The sequence below is a fragment of the Leptonychotes weddellii genome, chromosome 13 (genome assembly GCF_054177405.1).
Source record: "Leptonychotes weddellii isolate Sample4059 chromosome 13, ASM5417740v2, whole genome shotgun sequence".
In the NCBI taxonomy this organism is placed as follows: Eukaryota; Metazoa; Chordata; class Mammalia; order Carnivora; family Phocidae; genus Leptonychotes; species Leptonychotes weddellii.
This window is the reverse complement of record NC_138381.1, coordinates 12,606,605-12,626,621: the sequence shown is the minus strand read 5'-3', so window position 1 is coordinate 12,626,621 and position 20,017 is coordinate 12,606,605. Positions and strand designations below refer to the sequence as shown.

General features: G+C 41.4%; 1 protein-coding gene across 1 annotated transcript in view; it reads left to right on the top strand.

Annotated features, from left to right (window-relative positions):
• Nucleotides 1-6,707, top strand: part of LOC145716730 (uncharacterized) — a 70,081-nt gene extending 63,374 nt beyond the window's left edge. Inside the window, exons 5-6 of the mRNA XM_081801062.1 lie at nt 3,946-4,011; nt 4,246-6,707. Coding sequence (XP_081657188.1) covers nt 3,946-3,973 — 28 coding nt within the window. The 3' untranslated portion in view covers nt 3,974-4,011; nt 4,246-6,707. The remainder of the gene's footprint in view (nt 1-3,945; nt 4,012-4,245) is intronic.
• Nucleotides 6,708-20,017: the final 13,310 nt, after the last annotated feature.

The window sequence follows — 20,017 nt, the reverse complement described above, 5'->3', positions numbered from 1 at the left end:
AAGTGTTTTCCCTCATATTATTACCTACATAAATGGACAGCAAAAGGAAGACAAAAAGTGAGAGTTTTGGTTTCCATGGTAGAATCAGTAAACGAAAGTATCCTAAAAACTGAAATGACTTAAATCTTTCCTTTTCCCCTCGGTAAGTGGGCTAATCACCGCATATGGTCACAATCTCGCTTTACTCAAGAGGCCCCTGTAACTATAATTACACTCAGGCCCAGCATTGTTCAAGGTCTAGAAAGAGACAATTTATGTAATAAGGCTGGCCATAAATCAGACAGCTCTGTAGTTACTGGGTAAAGGAGATGGTTTCTAGAGACAGTTTCACGGTTATTTTTTCCCTAGTTATTTCTTAGAAGATACAATTTATTCACTGCTCTGATTATAGATTTTTTTAAACACACTGTATCTCATTCTACAGCTGGAGAGTTGACCACCTATATTAGTTTGCTAGGGCTGCCATGACAAATACCACCAAATGGGGCAGGGGGGCTTAAATAACAGACCTTTACTGTCTCAGTTCTGGACCCTAGAAGTCCAAGATCAAGGCATCAGCAGGGTTGGTTCCTTCTGAGGGCTCTGAGGGAGAATCTGTTCCCGAAATCTCTCCTTGCTTCTGGGAGCCCCCCAGGTGATCCTTGGCTTGTAGGTGATGTTCTTCCTGAGTCTTCACCATGTCTTCCTTTTCTGAGTATCTGGCTCTGTGTTTAATTTCCCTTTTTTATAAGGACACAGTTGTATTGGATTAGAGCTCTCTCTAATGACCTCATCCTAACCCGACCATCTGCAAAGATCCTATTTCCAAATAAGGTCATGTTTACAGGTACTGGAGGTTAGGGCTTAAACATCTTTTTTTTTGTGGGGGGGGAGGGGGCCCACAATTCAACCCATAAGAGGCTCTAAACCAACCTACAGTTTAAAGGCAAAGCCTACTTCTAGTAGCCAAATCGAAGATTCCAGTGAATCCTCATGTGTTGCTGGTGAAAATGTAAAATGGTGCAACCACTTTGTAAAATAGTTTGGCAGGTATTTAAAAAGATAAACATACACCTACCATATGACCCAGCCATTCCATTCCTAGGCATCTACGGAGGAGAAATGAAAGCATATGTTCACACAAAACTCACTCGTGCGTGGTCAGAGTGGCAGCATTCACAGTAGCCCCAAACTGGAAACACTCGAAATGTCTGTCACCAGTGAATGGATAAACACTAGGTGTTATATCCATACAACAGAATATTATTAAGCCATAAAAAGGAATAAACTACTGATACACGTCATGACATGGTTGAACCTCGAACACATTATATTAAGCGGAAGAAGCCAGTTACAATGAGCACACTATGATTCCATTTATATGAAACATCCAGAAAAGGAATACCTGTAGACACATAGATTAGTGGTTTCCTGGGTCTGGGATTAGGAACGGAGAGTAACTGTAAACAGGTGGGAGGGGTCTTACCGGGGAGATGGAAATGTTCAAAAATTGGATTGTAGTGATGTTCGCACAAGTCAGTAAATGTACCAAAGATCATTTAATTGTACACTTCAAATGGATGAATTTTATGGTGTGTACATTGTATTTCAATATAGGTATTTAAAAAAAAACAACTCCTGGTGTCCTTAAGGTAAAACTCAAACACTTTTATCATTTATTTATAAGATGTCCTTCAGTAATGTGTTAGATATATCAAAGCCTGTTTTATGTACCGATGTGGAACCATATCCAAGATAAAGTATAAGTGGAAAAAAAAATCCATCCCAAACAAGGTTCAAGACATGTATTTCCTAGTGTACATAGGAATTTTTCTAGAAGGTAATATAAGAAATGGATAATAGTGCTTTAACCCTGGAGCATGGGAATGGGATAGGGACTTTTCCCTGTAAACCCCTTTGTATCTTTTGAATTTGGTACCATGTGTATGTTTTCAAAAACATAGGTATTTAAACACTTTTTAAATGTATCAGCACACCACAAGCCAAAATATACACTCAACACTGGAGATGACCTTCCAGAAAATAAAAATAGTGGGTTTTCCCCCCGTGGACCAGAGTGTCACTTAAGAAGTGATCCTTCCAGATCTGATATTTGGCCTTTTGTGCTAAGAATAGTTTATTCACCTCCACCAAGGAGCCATTTTCCACAAGAGACCACCTTGTAATTATGTGGTCATGTTCAAGATTAAGGATTTCATGTTTGTCTGGTCTGTCTTACCCACTTCATATGGGGAAATTGGGAAATATTCTTTCATGCAAACTCTTCCAGAGAAAGGTACCACCTAAACATGAAATCATTAAGATAATACATGTTACTGGGAGGTGGGTGGGAGGCCCTATTTATATATTTGCATTCTTTTTAGAGTACTTGCTGGGCCATAGTTGAAAGGGGAAGCAATGTATTATATTTTGTTTTCCCTTTTCACAATGTTGGCTGCTGTGTAGGATGCTTATGTTACTATTTATTGATCTCTCTCTATTCCCTCTGTTGTTGTTCTAATGATGTCATGCAAATTGAGAACAGCTAGGATTTTTTTCTAAGCACAATAAAATGGCATCATAGAAAAGATTCCTATAATCAAGCAGTTGGTTCCTAAAGAAAACAAGGGAGACTTCACTGACCGTTCTTAGAATACATAGCGACCCAAAGCATGTCATTAATTCTTTCCCGTTCTTTCCATGGGAGTGTGGGGTCCTGGTTGCTGTAGGCTCTTATACTCTGCTGTAGGGCTCCTCCAAGAAGTAATGCTCTGTAACTGCCCAGATTTCTACGGCTTGAGAGAACTCAAAAGCATCACAGTTGGGAAAATGTCTCACCATGTCCAGCCCCTCACCACATCTGGCTGGTCAGCCAAGCAGACAATCAAAAGGCATTCCGGTCTTTTCACGGAGCTGCTGTTGTGTGCTAATAGAGATTTTTTTGGTCTGCTTCAGAGTGGGGTAGGGGAAGGGAATTATTATTTCCTCAAAAATATTGTTTCTTCAATCCAGTGTTTTAAAAATGAGATTTTTATTCAAATTAGTCGTAGCCGAAGGAAAGAAAGTAAAGAGGAGCCGTTATTAATGACAAGGCCTCCTGCTGGTCTCCAGAAAGTCTGTTTCCAAAGCAGGCTGCAGAAAAATTGATCCAGCCACAATGTGCCCCAGTTACATTTATTAGGACATTATTAATTTGCTTAATGATGAGCTGTCACACAATTCTTATATGCCTGTCTCCCTAAAACAAAGATGCCACACCTTCTAGTTTGCAATGGTGATTTCTACTTCATTTCAGGGAACATGGAAAAATGGAAGACAGTGGATAGGACATCTAATCACGGTAGATCTTTACAATTCCTATTTAAGCACTTTTCAACCTCTTTGAATTTATGCTAAAATTAAATGTTCCTCTGAATAAATTGATGTATCTGAATACCTAAATGTATGCATGTGAACTTAATCATCTATTTTTCTATAAAATAAAACATATTGGTATGCTCATGTTACCTACTGAAATAATCTGGCAAAATTGTTTCAAAGTAAATTCATCCCCGAGGTTTTGTTTCTCCCCCTAATGCTTTCTGTTCTAAGTATATTTGGTTACTGGTTTCTAGTTCTCATCCAACAATGTGAAACTATTAGCAGCTTCCATTCCAGAGGAATGGTGGGGATGACAGTGTAGTCAAAGCAGTAATTAGATGCACATCGATGCTTTTCTTGTTCTCCATCTCCCAGTCCCCAGGCACATGGCAGGAAATGTGGGAGCTGAGATTTGAACCAGCTGTCTTGACCACTTTGCACTTGACCCACGCACTTGACCACTTTGCACTAATGACTGGGTGTGCCGCCTCCTTGCCATCCTTACTCAATCTGGACATTATTATTTTGCCAAAGTTTTGCCAAGCTGTGGGGTGAGATGGCAAAATGAATTTTTAAAGTATTTTTTTTTCTATATTCTGTTTTCAGGGGAGACACACTGACTGGTAACTGGTGACCGGGGAAACTCCATGTTCCCAAAACACAAGAAGAATGGTAAGGGCTTTGTGTTGCTTTGCTTTAGAAATGAAATTAAAAGTAACAAACAAGCAAAAATGAAATGGAGGAAAGAAGTCTTTGCCAAAAGGTGAAACTGGGGATTCCAATGCCCTCGTTAGAAATGGATCACTTCAAAACAACTCTTCCCCTTCCTTCCTTCCTTCCTTCCCTCCTTCCTTCCTTCCTTTTTGCCATATTTGGTGAAGATATTTTGTGCTTTGTATATTCCAGATAAGACCTCAAGATCATTACACATTTCAGTTTGGAGAAAGCTTACCTATACTCTTGGTTTGAATTTAAGAAGACAAAGAAAAATGTACTGTTAAGAAGACAGAGAAATGTAGTTGTATGAACAACGTAAGGTAAAATTCTGTGTACAAAATGGGTATTTACTCAGCATTAATGGAACTAATATTTCTTCCACAGACCAGCTGTACACAAATTAACAAAAGGCATCTAGGCGAAAGGACTTCTGAATTTGTGTGGTCAGTGGACTGCTATTAGTTTGAGAGAAGTTGATCTGACAAAACTTAGTATGCTTTCAGTAAAAGAGAGAGAGACATGACCACTGTAACCAACACAAAAAGAATTGAGTTTGGTGTCTGTCAAAGCTAAGCGATAATAACAAACGCCCAAAGAATTAACTTCCATGTGTATTCCAGTTGTTTGCTTGAACTTTGTTTCAGACTCTAAATAGCTGAAAGGATTGCTGTATCTTTTGGTAGGTTTTAAAAGAGAAAACTTGGCAATGTAGTAAGAGCCTGAATAGTGGGGTTAAGGTTATGATTTTTAGAGTCAGGCAGGCCTAAAATCCAGTTCTGCTATTTATTAACTAGATGACCTTGAACTCAGTGGAATCTTTCTGAGCCTCAGTTTCTTCTTCTGCAAAATGGGAATATTCATTCTTCACTCAGTCATTCAACAAACATTTACTATGTGCTGCTAATATGCCAGGCACCGTTCTAGGTACTAGAAATACAGCAATGAACAGCAGTAACAAGAAAAGCCTTGTCTTAACGACTATGTCTTAAGGACAAGCCAACCAATAAATATAGACTGTCAGGTGGTGACATATGCTGTATGAGTTTTCTGTTCTTTTTTTATCATTTTATTTTATTTTTGCATCATGATAAGTATACTCTTCGATCCTCATCCCCAATTCCCGCCCCCCCCCCCACACCTCCCCTCTGGTGACCATCAGTTTCTTCTCTATAGTTAAGAGTCTGTTTCTTGGTTTGTCTCTCTCCCTTTTTTTTTCCCCCTTTGCTCATTTGTTTTGTTTCTTAAATTCCACATATGAATGAGATCATATGGTATTTGTCTTTCCCTGACTTATTTCCTTAGCATTATACTCTAGCTCTCTCCATGTTGTTGCAAATAGCAAGCTTTCATTCTTTTATGGCTGAATAATATTTTATTGTGTGTGTATATATATATATCTCACCATTCATCAGTCGGTGGACACTTGGGCTGCTTCCATAGTTTAGCTATTGTAGATAATGCTGCAATAAACATAGGGGTGCATGTATCCCTTTGAATTAGTGTTTTGGTATTTTTTAGGTAAATACCTGATAATGTGATTCCTGGACTGTCGAGTAGTTCTATTTTTAATTTTTTGAGGTGCCTCCATACTGTCTTTCACAGCGACTGTACCAGTTGGCATCCCTACCAACAGTGCACAAGGTTCCTTTTTCTCCACATGCTCGCCAACACTTGTTGTTTCTTATGTTTTTCATTTTAGCTGTATTAGTTTTCTCAGGTTGCTGTAACAAAGAAAGTACCACCACCTGGATGGCTTAAAATGACAGAAGTTTATTCTCTCACAGTTCTGGAGGCTGGAAGTCTGAAGTCCGTGTGTTGGCAAGGCTCTAGGAAAGAACCTTTCTTGCCTCTTCCGAGCTTCTGGTGGTTGTTTGCGTCCTTGGTGTCCCTTGGCTTATAGCTGCACCATTCCAATCTCTGCTTGCATAGCCACATGGCACCCTCCCTGAGTGTGTATCTGTGTGTGTCCTCTCCTCTTTTTATGAGGACACCAGTCACATTAGATTTAGGGTTCATACTAATCCAGTATGACCTTGGCTTAGTTGATTACATCTGCAAAGACCGTATTTCCAAATAAGGTCCCATTCTGAAGTTCTGGGTAGACCTGAATTTGGGGGGACATGGTTCAACCCACTACAAATGCTATGAAGGAAAATTAAGCAGGGTGAAGGGATAAGCATGGGGGAGGTGCTATTTAAATAAGGAAGGGTCATTTGGGAGCAGGCCTACACGAGAGAGGGAGGGGCGCCTTGCTGTTCATCCAGGGGAGGAGCACCCAGACAGGGAGACATCACAGCAGTGCACAGACGTCCGGAGCTGGAGCCTGTTTGGTGGCTTCAAAGGACAGTCAAGAGAGCTGTGTGGCTGGGTAGAATGGGCCAGCAAAGGATAAGAAAGTGGGGACCAGAGAGGCGGCAAAGAGCAAGATCACTTATGGCCTAGTAGACCAAGATGAGGATTTTGGAGTCCGCCTGTCTTCTGGGGATTTTGTTAGGCTAAAGCAAGATATGATTTCTTAAGCACTTAGGAGTACCCTGCAAAAAGCAGGCACGTGGAAATGCCAGTTCTCCCCCTCCTTGTTTACCTTGCTCTCCCAGCTCTAAGACAGCACATTAAGAAATTTCTCTCTCTGGGTTTGGTGTGACCGTCTTCTCCAACGGAGTTCTTTTCTGCTTAACTGGTCACCTGATAAAGAATCTGACAGTTTCCATTGCTGAAGGGACAGCATTTCAGAGCTTGTATCAGATAAACTCCAGCAAGTAACCTTTCATAAGGAGAATACTTGCTAAACCAGGACACCTGCAGAGGAAGGAGAGTTACTTGGGTTGGAAATAAACCTCTTGTCCTGCACTCTGTCCTCACCCCTAGTCATCTCTGAAGACCCTCCATAAACACTGGAGAGGAACATGGCTAGATTTCTAGAAAAGTCTAAAATGTCTTTTATTTCCACAGTGGCCCTATGACTGATCTAAGTGGACGGACTTCAAATGTTCCCATAACATTTAAATCTCATCATTGTACTTTTTGTTTGAAAGACATTTTAATGAGCGAGGAAAGTGTGAGTTGATGTTACTATGAATACATTGCCCACAGGTGAATCCTCATTCTACCCACAGGACTGTTGATCAAGCAGCATAAATATTTGCAAATTTCTAATCAATCCATGTCAATTTCATCATTCCTTCATTTGTGTTTAAAATATGCATTTTACCTCCTGGCTGGAAGGAACCATATCAGGTATTACTAACCCATCCTTGTGCTGCTGGTTTAGAAGGATTGACTAGTGAATTCTCGTTTCTCATTTTAAAAAGGCTACAATATCCAACTGGACTGACAAACCAACCAGAGACCTCAGACTGACCGTATCCCAGAGAAAGAAGCAGATGACATCCGAGTACACTGCTTTCCCAGGAGTCCGGACCAGCCCCTCCCTCTCCCCCAAATACGCATTTTAGAAGGGCATTTCAGCTATCCCCGCTGCACAAAAGTTCCTATGATCTGTGTGGAAAAGCAGACATGTAACAGTGACCCCGTGGGGCATTCTAGTGCAGCACTCCACAAAGTCTGACCCTGCAGGCTCGGGAAATCCTGCTCAGCCCCCTGAAGGGTAAATTCGGTTGACACTTCAGTGGGAAACTGCTCAATATACCAGCACAAAAATGTTTGCTAACCAGGCTGTTTGGGGTGGGCTTGTGTGAGCTTTTTGAATTCCAAATTAATACCATTCTTTTAACCCTTTGTCCCTCTGATGTGTCTGAGGTGGAAATGTCTGGAAGGCAGCAACATGGGAAAATAGACACAAGCAAATGGGAAAATTCAGTAGTCACGGTGGGCTTTTGAAAAATACAAAACTAGACCTTCTGTTCATCTTGCCTCTGTTTGGGGGGTATGTGAGTGTATAGGCAAATTTATACTAGAAAGAGAAAACATTTATGAGAGATGAGGGAACATTTGCTGCCCATTATACTTTCAGTCCTGAAGCCAAGCGCTCAATTCCACTCAGCAAAATGAAATAGTCAAACCTTTCTTACGATGCGATTTCACATAACATTTGGTATTTTGAATGTAGCCTTTGACACACTGTTTTGTTTGTTTTCTTGTTTCCTTCTTGTTTGGGATGTCGATAACACCGCGGCCAATGACAGGCAGCTGATCACCTGGGAAATGCAGCCAAAAGGAAGATTCTAGCCAAGCCATGAACTTTAGTCCAAATGCTCGTCTCTGACACAGACAATGCCGGCCCTTGTGTGGGGAAAAAAAAAAACAAAAACAGGGACAGAGCTTTGTATGGGAATGGGAATGACAATATGCCCTAAGATCCACTTTCTTATTAATGCAGGGTTTGTCCTATGTCACCATGAAAGACAACTGTGTATTTACTGAAAACAGGGTCACAGTCATTGTATGGGGTCCTGGAAAAATACAAGATCCTTCTAAAACCCAAAACCTTTTTTTATTTAAGGCTTATTTTAGGGTGTCAACTTAATCCTTAGATTAGAATACCCTCTTTAGAAATTTTTCATTGTTTATTCTAATGGTCTGGGCCTCTTTGACCCGCTGCATACTTGACCTTAATCACTCTGCTTCCCACCCTATTGAAACTCCTATTTTCCTTGGTTTTCTCTGCTGTTCAGTTAATGCAGTCTTTTTCTCTCCTGACACTCCACATGGCACTTTGGCAATGTTTGTCTTCAAGAACGCTCTTGTATTGCTCGGCACCTTTTTTCCTATAGAGCTAATTCTCTTCCAGTCTAAATAATTACAAAATCTCTGTTCCAAACCTTGTGCCGCCTCCCGAGCTCCCGTCTCTTATTTTTGATCGCCTGAACATCTTGTCTCTACTGCAAATGATACTTGATTTTAAACCCAACTTATTTCTCCTCTTCCCTCCATCCAATTAAAAATGGGGTCCTTCTGATTTTAAAACTTAATTTTTGTTTTCACCAGTGTTCTCCATAAAGAGCCAAATAGCTTTACTTCGTAAACTGGCAGTTCCCTGCTCCCCCCATTTCCTTCTTCATAAAGGCAAAGGCTTTCAATTCTTCTACAATTTATTTTGGTATTTCTTCCTTATCACAAAATAACCTGCCTATGTGGCTACTTCTTGCATTTTTCCATTTGAAGCTTTGTAAATCTTACCATTACTACCACACACTTACAATCTCTGCGAGGCATCCTGCCCCAAGAGTTAAATCATAATTGTGGTTAGATCAATTTTCAACACTTCTTTTGACTATGTAACTTCATACTGCTGAGTAATGTTGTATTTGTTTTAAAGATTCTATTTATTTATTTGAGAGAGAGAGCAGCAGCGGGGGGTGGGGGGGTGCAGAGGGGAAAGCAGAATCTCTGCTGAACAGGGAGCCTGATGTGGGGCTTGATCCCAGGACGCCAGGATCATGACCTGAGCTGAAGGTAGATGCTTAACCGACTGAGCCACCTAAGACTACTTTTCCTAGCTTCTTTTTTTTTTTTTTAAGATTTTATTTATTTATTCATTAGAGACAGAGAGAGAGAGGCAGAGGGAGAAGCAGGCTCCCAAGGAGCAGGGAGCCCGATGCGGGAATCGATCCCAGGACCCTGAGATCATGACCTGAGCTGAAGGCAGACGCTTAACCATCTGAGCCACCCAGGCGCCCTACTTTTCCTAGCTTCTAAAACACTGTTTCCCCTGAAGTTAATAATTGTCTTGGTTTTTCATTCGCTTGGTTGTCTTAATTAATTACCATGAATTAAGCCACAAACTCTTCACCAGGAGAGCAAATATCTTCTCACGTCGGAGCTCCCACGGCATTTTCTTAATTTTATCTCATGGAAGCATTTCTGGAGGAGCCTTCTGAACTTCTACATCCTGGACAGGCTGCCCTCCAGGCCTGCAGTGCAGCTCCCAGCACGGAGTTTCCCTTGACCATCAACCTGGGATCCCCGTCCCTTCTCCTGACTTGGGGTCTACGTTTTCCAGATCCTCTAACTTCCTATTTCTTGGCACATTTCTTCCTTTCTCTATAGCACATTCTTCAGGAGGTTCCTGAGAAAGAAAAAGTGGTAGGTAAGGTTTGCGGGACTTCGCATATCTGAGAAAGTATCATTATTCTACTCTAACTCTGTTTTGCTCGCGTTCGTCCGTTCCTTCCTTCATTCCTAGCTATCCTAGGTTATAATTAGTTGTTTGGCCAGCTACTGAATGCTAAGTTGGGAGTCATTTCCCTTCAGAAATGTGAAGGCATTACTCCATTGTCTGCTGCTTTGCTCCTGAGAAGTCTGAAGCCATTCTGGTCCCTCAGACTTTGAATATAACTTATTCGCCACTATAGAACATTTAGGAGTTTTTTTTTTTCTTCCCTTTGTCCTTAATGTTCTGAAGTCTCATGATGGTACACCTTGATCTAGATCTATTTTTTTCCATCTACTCTGCTGGGCCCTGGGTGGGCCCCGCAATCAGGAAATTTATGCTCTTTGATTCTAGAAAATTATCTTTTATGATTTCTATTTCCTAGTATTTGGATATGCTTCCCTAATTTTCTTCTCTGTTTTTCTACGATTTCCTCAACTTTTCTCCCAAGCTTTCTTTTGAAATTTTCATTTCTTTTGTCTTATTTCAATTTTTAAAAAGCTCTTTCTTGTTCACTGTTTTCTTTTTTATACCTTCTTGTTCTTATTTCACGTGGGCGATATTTTCTCTTCTCTGATGACACCGATCAGTTATTTTTAAAAGTCTGTTTCCTTCAAGTTGCATCCCCCCCACCCTCGATTACTTCCATTTTCTTGCAAAAGGATTCAGCTCACAGCTCACGATGTGGCCTCCTCCACCTGTGTGCGCCACTCCTCGATGGTGGGCTTTGCTGCAGAGCAACATAGCGGGGCATCCATGGGTGTTTCGGGAAGGTTTGCTGGTCATCCCATAAACTGCAAGCCTATGCCAGGCTTTGTGAGAATCAGGAGAAGGTGGCTTCTCTGGGAGGCAACTCTGCAGGAGCAGGGCTCAGTGATCAGAGGGTATCTTCTGGAGAATGAGGAAAAGGTGCACCTTCCTCTGGGCAGAGTCTGCACCAGGGTACATGGAGCATGAGCTGGATTTCAGGCTCACTCACCCTTTCAGCCAGGTGTCCTGTGCAGGGCTGAACATGGACCACTGTGTGGGATGGTTTGGGGTATAGAGGCGAGCAGAGGACAAAATCTGGGACAGCATGTAAAATTTCACTTTAATTCCAACTTCAGTCATACTTAGTGTTCCACATCTCCAGAACTCTCTGTTTTATCTATTATTTCCAGGGAATAAACGTTGAAGAACAATTAGTTTCACTGAAGGTGAAGGGCACGGGAGATCCAATGCCATCATTCCTTCCTGAATAGACCAGCAGCCTCTTCTTTTTAAATCCCACATTTGTTCCTTCTGGGAAGATCTCGTGTCACCAGTTCTTGTGGTTTTAGGAAGTACTTCACTGCAAAGCATGTTGCTTCTCAGCTTTCCCCCCTGCTGGTTTAGAGTTCAGTTTCTTAGCTCAGCTAACTCAGTTATCACTCATCCCTTAGGTTTTCAGCTTCCAATTTTTATTGATTTGCTTCATCCTATCTATCTATTTTTTTAAAGATTCATTTATTCATTCCAGAGGGGGATGAGGGGCAGAGGGAGAGGGAGAGAGAGAGAGAGAATCTCAAGCAGACCCCCCGCTGAGCATGGAGCCCGACTCAGGGCTCCATTCATCTCAGACCCTGAGATCATGACCTGAGCCGAAACCAAGAGTCAGGCACCTGACTGAGCCACCCAGGCGCCCCACTGTCTATCTCTATTTATCTGTCTACCATCATTTTTTAAAGTTCACTACCATTTTAGTGGGATTTCTTGAGAGATCAGAGTTAAGTGAATATTTTTAGTCTGCTTTCTTTTGCCAGAAATGGATATTATTTGAATATGTTGTATATAAGGTAATTTTATGACAGTTTTTTTTTTCTTGATAGTTTCTTTTTAAATTTGTCCTTTTCCATTTCTTCTTGGTCTTTTCATGCTCTCTGCCCAGGTTGAGCATGTGATAACCAGTTTCTGGAGCAAAGGTACCTTTGGACATTTGTACAATAGACAGCTGTACCGTACTGTTAAATCATGCTGCATATAGTCAGTGTAGATGATGTATTTTTCTTACACATCTGGACTACCTGGTCAGTTTGCTCACTTTTGTGCTGTCCTTGAATGACTTGGACTTTGTCACTCTTTGAGATGGGCATAGAGAAAGAATTGCACTTCCATATTAGCACATTGGAAAGAGAAGACATCCTCTATCTACTAATGGGTACAGGTGCATTGAAGTGCTCTTGATGGCTTTTGCTGAGAAGCCACAAAGGGACCATACTTTATTTTGGCCACAAGCAGGAAGATTTCTGATTTTTCTCTTGGTGAACTTGGTTACCCAGCATGACAAACAGAACCAAGGGACCGTAGACTTGTATAGATGAGAGAGGGAACTCCAGAGAGGTAAGTATCACACCGTAAATCAGTTCTATGCTCTGCTGGGTCCCTTCCCCTTGGCATGACTCACCTAGTCCCCCAGGACTCGGCATCAGCTCATTTCTCCGCTAGGCAGACTTCTGTTACTAACAGCTCTCCTCTTTAGGCTGATCAGGGATCTTGACCAGATGCTACTAAAACAACTTGTGCTTACCTCTGTTAGTGAGGAGAACAACTTTTTCCCAGACAATGTGGGTCAATTCTTATTCTTTGGCTCCCTTCAGATGATAACACCCTTCTGCTGAAACATCCTTCTTTCAGATAGTTATATTACTGCACATTTGGTGAGATGGCCATATACCTTAATCACTTTGATTGAGCTTGGGTCGTCTTCGGGTCTCAGTAGCAATATATTTACATCTTAGTATAGGCTATTTCTACAAATTCCAAAGATTCTTTCTTTTCAGAGACTTTGTCCTCAAAGCTTGTGAGTGAGAGCCCCTAATCAGAACTGCCTATGTCCTGACGATGTCATTTACCTACCTCCCAGACTTGTTGGGAGAATCAGGTGAGATGATGTACAAGAAAACACTTTGTGGACAGGAATGCGCTATAAGGATGCACGGCATTATTTTTGCAATACATCCTATTCTTTGTTTATAGTCCAGACTGAAAAAAAATTAGATGGAATAGAAAATGAGCTTCAATCTGGAAAAAAAAGTTCTATACTTTAATTGACCTTTAGATATAAATTTAATGCAAGCTGACTTACTATGTATATGAAAGAACAACAGCTGGAGTTTCGTTAGTTATTCTTTCCTTCTTCCATTTTTTTACAGTGGGTTTAAGATTTTTCATTTAAAAACGTCTGCCCCCATATTAATAAATAAATCACGCTTGTTCGTGTTCAGTCCTATATAGAAATTATGTTTATTTTGCAATGATAATTTAAAATAGAACTGAAGTAGACTCAGATACCATAAAATACTCTGATACTTATTTTTGAAATTCTAGTGGCTCTCTCTCCCTGAGTCTTTTATTTTTTTAAGATTTTATTTATTATTTATTTATTTATTTAAGAGAGAGGGCGCACAAGCTGGGGGAGAAGGAGAGAAGGAAAGAATCTCAATTAGACTCCATGCTGAGTGTGGAGCCCAATGAGGGTCTTGATCCCAAGACCTAAGATCATGACCCGAACTGAAATCAAGAGTTAGATGCTTAACTAACTGAGCCACCCAGGCACCCCTCTCCCTGAGTCTTTTAACACTGGATTATGAGTCTTCAATCCTTTAAAAAAATGTAAACACATTAACTAAAATTTGTTTTCTATCCCTGTGTTTTGATATCACTATTAATTATAAATCTTACCAATCAAATTTGATTAATAGTATTTAAGTATTTACATTTGAGAAGGGGAAAATACACAGGTGAGATTTTTCATGCTGTTATCCTTCAGTGTACTTTGCCTGATTCACATGTAACATGAATTGATTTCACAGTTAGGTTTTTACACATTCAAGCACCAGAGGAAAAGCAGGTCATAATTCTGGAAGATGTATATTAATATGGAAGTGTCAACTTTCAGAATACAGAAAAGGCATAATTAGAAGATGGCTGTTCATTCTTTGCACTATTCTGGGGGCAAAAAGCCCTCTTATAGTGGTCAGATTTTGAGTTTTTCCTATTTTTTAATTTTAAAAACTATTTCTATCATATTCCAACCCAGTGGAATAGGCAGTTACTTCCTTCTCCCTCCTCCCTTCCTGCCTTCCCTGTCTGTCCCTCTCTGATTTACGGGATGAGTGATTCTAAAGGACAGGACTGAATTCCAGTCGAGAAGTTGATTTCTATTGGAGAGTTGGGCATGTAGTTTTATAGGAGCAGTGCTTGTTGGCAGGTGAGCATTTTCCCTTCCAAAGCTCTAAGATCCAAGAGTGGAGGGTATATGGATGATGTGGTCATCACTGTTATTCTTCATACTTACCAAAGTGCCAGGCACATAGCAGATGCTCAGTCAAACTCATTCAGGAAAGTCAACTAGCTGGTATCATTGCAATTGCCCAAAGTCAATACATGCAACTCGTTTTGAGTCTGGATCTGCAGGTTCACATGGATCTCAAACAAGGAGAGACAGGCCCTGGTCTACGTGCTTTTGCACAGAACATTTCTCTTTTTAGGAAAAATGTAGAAATTACGATTCATGGACAAAATTGCAAAGTGAATAGCATTCTACTTTCTCATCAGATTTTGTCTCCAGATAATTCTACCCAGCCTGCCTTACCCTTCTCCTGGGCCTGCTTTACCCAACACTCCACCTGTGTGCCCAGAGCCCAGAGTCATATGTAATTACAGTGTTAAGTAGATCCAATGTTCCCATGCCTTAAACAAAAAAGACACAACCTTTTATTAAAGGATTATGCATAAAGTACTCATATCACACAGATCTATGGGAGAACTGTAGTGGCTTTATGATCTTTATAGCACTTGGTATTGCCACTCTTAATTTTAGCCATCCTAAGGTATGTAGGTTTGATTCGCATTTTCCTGATGAGCAATCCTGGTGGGCACCTTTTCACACGTTCGTTGACTTTTTGATTATCTTCTTTTGTGAAGTGCTTGTTTAAGTCTTCAGTTGTTTTGCCTGTTATTTTTGAAAGGATTGTCCTTTTCCTTTACATTCTGAATATAAATCCTTTGTCTCCCCCAAGGTCTGTGGTTTGTATTCTCACTCTCTTGATGATGCCTTTGGATGATCAGAAGTTCTTTTGTGTTTTAAAAGCTTTGCCTTTCACAAGATCATTTTCAGAAGTTTTGTTATTTTAACTTTCATATTTAGATCTAAGACTTACCTCAGATTAATTTTTTTGGTATGACATTTTAATTATAGCCAAAGAATAATGAGCTCTCTCTGTCTTCCTCAAAGACCTTTGTCTTCACATCTATTACTTTATCTGAGTGTGGTCATTTCAACTCAGGCTAGGTCACTGGAGAAGCTGTGGAGATGTTCTGGGGAAGGAAAGACTTTCTTCTCAAGTCCTATCTCTTAAGTGTTCACTCTGGCTTTGAATCCATGTCCACTTATGTTTGAGGGCAATTCTTGTTCACAAGCATGATGCCACTGTGCAAAACTTATAACTTGTTTAATGGTTGGGGAAAATTCAGGAACTAGATTTCCTGTTCCAAAGCAAAAGTGCCCCAAAATTAAACAGGCAAGGAAGACTTTATTCAGGGTTATTGTAGTAGGGGAGAGAGACCAGAACTCAGCCTGAGCTCCTCCACTAAAACAGGGGGCAGAAGAGTTTTTAAGGGCTGAGGTGAGTGAGAGAGTACTGGAGGATGTTGGGCCATCTGTGTTTATGAATTGAATTTTCCAAAGGAATAATACATTGCCTACATTTTTATGATAGGAGGTTGTTTTGCAACTTGGAGCAAGACCCCCACTGCAGTTAGGCTCTTAGTTTCCCGTAGGGACTAAGAGACAGCTCTGCTATCTCCTTCGATGGCATTTCAAAGAGGTGGCTCCCAGGTCCTTGAGAAAACCATTTCTGGGTTGAAAAACTGGCAAGAGGCTTTAAAAAAGATTTACATACATCTCAGAGGGGCAGAGAAGCCATAGTTACGAATGTTCTAAAGAAAACCTCTAAGTAAAGGGAGGTCAGGGGCCTGCAGTCAGGAAGAAGCCTGTCTCAAGTGGAAATGTTAAGGTTGTCTTGGTCACCTTCTTCTCAGAGACCTGGCGAAGATACTATTAATAAATGCACGCTAGAGTCACCACCTGCTCCCTGGGCCAACTACTTTATCTGCCTACAAGTTGGGTGGGCTTTGCAAGAGTACCAGCCTGGTCAGGGAGCTGCTCTAGGAGCTGATGGTTATGAGGACTGAGGGAGGGAAGCAGAGCTGCTAGTTGTTCCAGATGCTGGGTGTGAGTTTGACACCTGCTTTCCCAGGCGCAGAAGAAAGAACCTCTGCTCTTCTTCGGTTCAGAGCTGGAGGCCATTCGCCAGATGTGTTTGCCTGGAGTGAGGACTGGGGGCCTCTGTGGGCAGCACCGTGGAGGTCTGTGTCCTCCCCCAAAGCCCCACCTCCTCACCTGGGCTTGTCCCGAGAGCCACGTCCAGGGGGATCTCAGGAGCATAGCTGGGGCCTGGGACAGTTTTTCCTGGTTTCAGCTCCACTCTGTCTCCTGCACCCACTCCCCGCCAACACTGTCCCTCCTTTCGGGGCCCAGGGAATTGTGATTCCTGTGCAAGAGAGGTAGTGAATCCGGGGGGTTGGCCGAGTGGCTTGTCTGGAAAGAATCTGCGTCCGGGGAAGGGAAGCCGAAAGGCTAAAACGGATCAATGAGCAGGAGAGACAGTTCAGGTCGTTCCATGAGCCACGTGGTAGGGCTGGGGTTGTTCCTGGCCTGGAGAAGATGAAGGTAACTTACACTCTGGTCCTGTTTCGTCCAACTCCAGAGGAACCAGTTATGGAGGGTTTACTTACTTACTTTAAATCAAAATATGGGGGAGGGGAAGCCCGACAAACCCCAAATACCCAAACACTCCTGGGATTTCTAGGAGTGACTAAAACAAAACCGTCTCATTTGACTGTCAAAAGAGAGGCCGGTGGTGGGGGAGGGGTGGGGGAGGGGTGGGAGGAAGGGCGTGTCCAAGCCCCCCCCTTGCTGCTCTGAGTCCATGAAAAGCCTCTTTTCCTGGGGCTCTTTTTTTTTTTTTTTTTAAAGATTTTATTTATTTGACAGAGAGAGACACAGAGAGAGGGAACACAAGCAGGGGGAGTGAGGGAGGGAGGAGCAGGCTTCCCGCAGAGCAGAGAGCCTGACATGGGGCTCCATCCCAGGACCCCGGGATCATGACCTGAGCCCAAAGCAGACGCTTAATGACTGAGCCACCCAGGCGTCCCAGCCTGGGGCTCGTTTCTGAATCATGTTCATTAGCTTGGCCCTGCCACCTGGGTCAAGTTCTCATTTTCTTTTTTTTTTTAAGTACTCATTTTTTAACATAACAATAGAGAGCAGTGATGAGCAATTTTTTAAAAGAAACAATAGCAACAAATTAAAACCCAAACACCCTCTCTCACTGAGGGGGCGTTGGGGCCCCGTATTACCCAAGCACCAGGGGGGAAGGCCACCACATTTGGAGCCCTAATCTTGGTGTCAGAAAGCTTGGGTTTCTATTCGTTGCCCCTTTCTAGCTGTGTGAGCTGAGAAAAGATTAAGTTTCTGCTCTATTCTTTACAATGGGAATTATATGTAACTCTCACAGGGGTCAAAGGGATGAGAAAAGCCTATGGATAGGCCTGGCAGTGACCCTGGCATAGGGCTGCCAGATAAAATACAGGACACCCAGTAAAATCAAAGCTCAGATAAGCAATGAATACTTTATCATACAGACATGTCGAAATAGTGCAATTACTGGGTGTCCTGTGTTTTTGTTTGCTAAATCTGGCATTTGATAGATATTTCCTCACTTCCACTTTTTTTTTTTTTTTAAGATTTTATTTATTTATTTGACACACAGAGAGAACAGGCTAGGAGAAGCGGCAGGCAGAGGGAGAGGGAGAAGCAGACTCCCCGCTGAGCAGGGAGCCTGACGCGGGGCTCGATTCCAGGACCCTGGGATCATGACTTGAGCCGAAGGCAGCCGCTTAACCGACTGAGCCACCCAGGTGCCCCTCCTCACTTCCACTTCTTCATAAGCTCATCTAAAAAGGATTTTGGACACTGCCTGATTTAAATGTGGGTAAGTTGTGGTTGAAGGATGGGGAGATAAGGAAAGATGACTGTGGCAAAATAGGCTGTAACCATGTTCTTATTTCCACAAGGAAGAATAATACAAAAATGGCATAAAAACACTGAGGGCAAGCATAATGTCCTGCTTGATCATTCATTTATTCTTTATGGAGCTCTTAAATAAATCATGTTTCGGCAAAATGATGCTTTTTTTTTTTTTAAGAGAGAGAGATTGAGCGCACACAAGCAGGGGGAGGGGCAGAGGGAGAGGGAGAAGCAAACTCCCCGCTAAGCCACCCAGGCACCCCCAAAACGATGCATTTTTATTTAAAAATTAAAAATTACGTTCAGAGTGAGTTTTTTAATAACATGGAAAGGTGTTTATGGAATAGTGTTGAGTGAGAAAAGCAGGTTAAAAAATTGTAGCTACATTATGATCTTTACTACATTAAAATGCATTTAAAAATCTGAGAAGAGGGTGCCTGGGTGGCTCAGTCGGTTAAGTGTCTGCCTTCAGCTCAGGTCATGATCTCAGGGTCCTGGGATCAAGTCCCCATGTCGGTCTCCCTGCTCAGTGGGGAGTCTGCTTCTCCCTCTCCCTCTGCCCCTCCTCCTGCTCATGCTCTCTCTGTCTCTCTCCCTCTCTCTCTCAAATAAATAAATAAAAATCTTTAAATAAATAAATATCTGAGAAGAAATACGTGAAAATAAGTGGGAGTCACTCGATTTTTTTGTTCATCTTTGCATCATTAGTGTTTTCAGTATTGTCCAGACTTTCTATAATAAACTTATTACTCTTAGAATTAATAAAGTTCTCTCTTAAGTTAAATTAGATTTACAGTTTATTGTTTTAAATTATAAATAAAATTCTAAATGAAATAAGTGGCAGGAAACTTAACTTTAAACTCTTGATTATGGGCAAAATGTAGAAGTTCAGATTATAAAGAAAACCATACAGTTGATTTTTTTTTTAAAGATTTATTTATTTATTTTAGAAAGAGGAAGAGAGTGCGAGTGGGGAGAGACAGGGAGAGGGAGAGAATCTCAAGCCGACTCCTCAATGCACGGGGAGCCCAACGTGGGGCTCGATCCCATGACCCTGAGACCATGACCTGAGCCAAAATCAAGAGTCAGACGCTTGACCGACTGAACCACCCAAGCCCCTCAACACGGTTGATTTTTTCAAAAAACCTTTGTTATGAAGCATAATATGAACAGGATAGTATACAAAACACAAATGTACAACTGAAACACATTTTCTAAAAAGAGGGACCCAGGTAACCACCTAGGTCAAGACAGAACACTGTCAGCATCCCAGAAGCCACCTCAGGCACCTTTTCACTTGCTCCCCCCTAGTGGTTTTGTGTTATTTACTTCCTTTTCCTTTTGTTTGAGTTTTACCACCTAAATTGCATCCCTAAAAAAAAAAGTATATATATATCTATATATGTATATAGATATATATGTATATGTACATATATATAGTATATATACACATATATATAGTATATCTATATACATATATATATAGTTTAGTTTGGCTTATTCTTGAACTTGGTATAAATGGAATCAAATGGTAAGTATTCTGTTGGGCCTGGCTTCTTTCATTCAACTTGCCAAGATTCATTCATATTGCCCAGCATTGTGATCATTTATTCATGTTTGTTGCTTTGTTGGTCTTTCAATGTAGACTGTACTACCACTGATTTATCCATTCTACTGTTGACGAACATGTGGGTTGATTCCATTTGGCTTTGCTGACTGCAGCTTCTATTGATATCCTT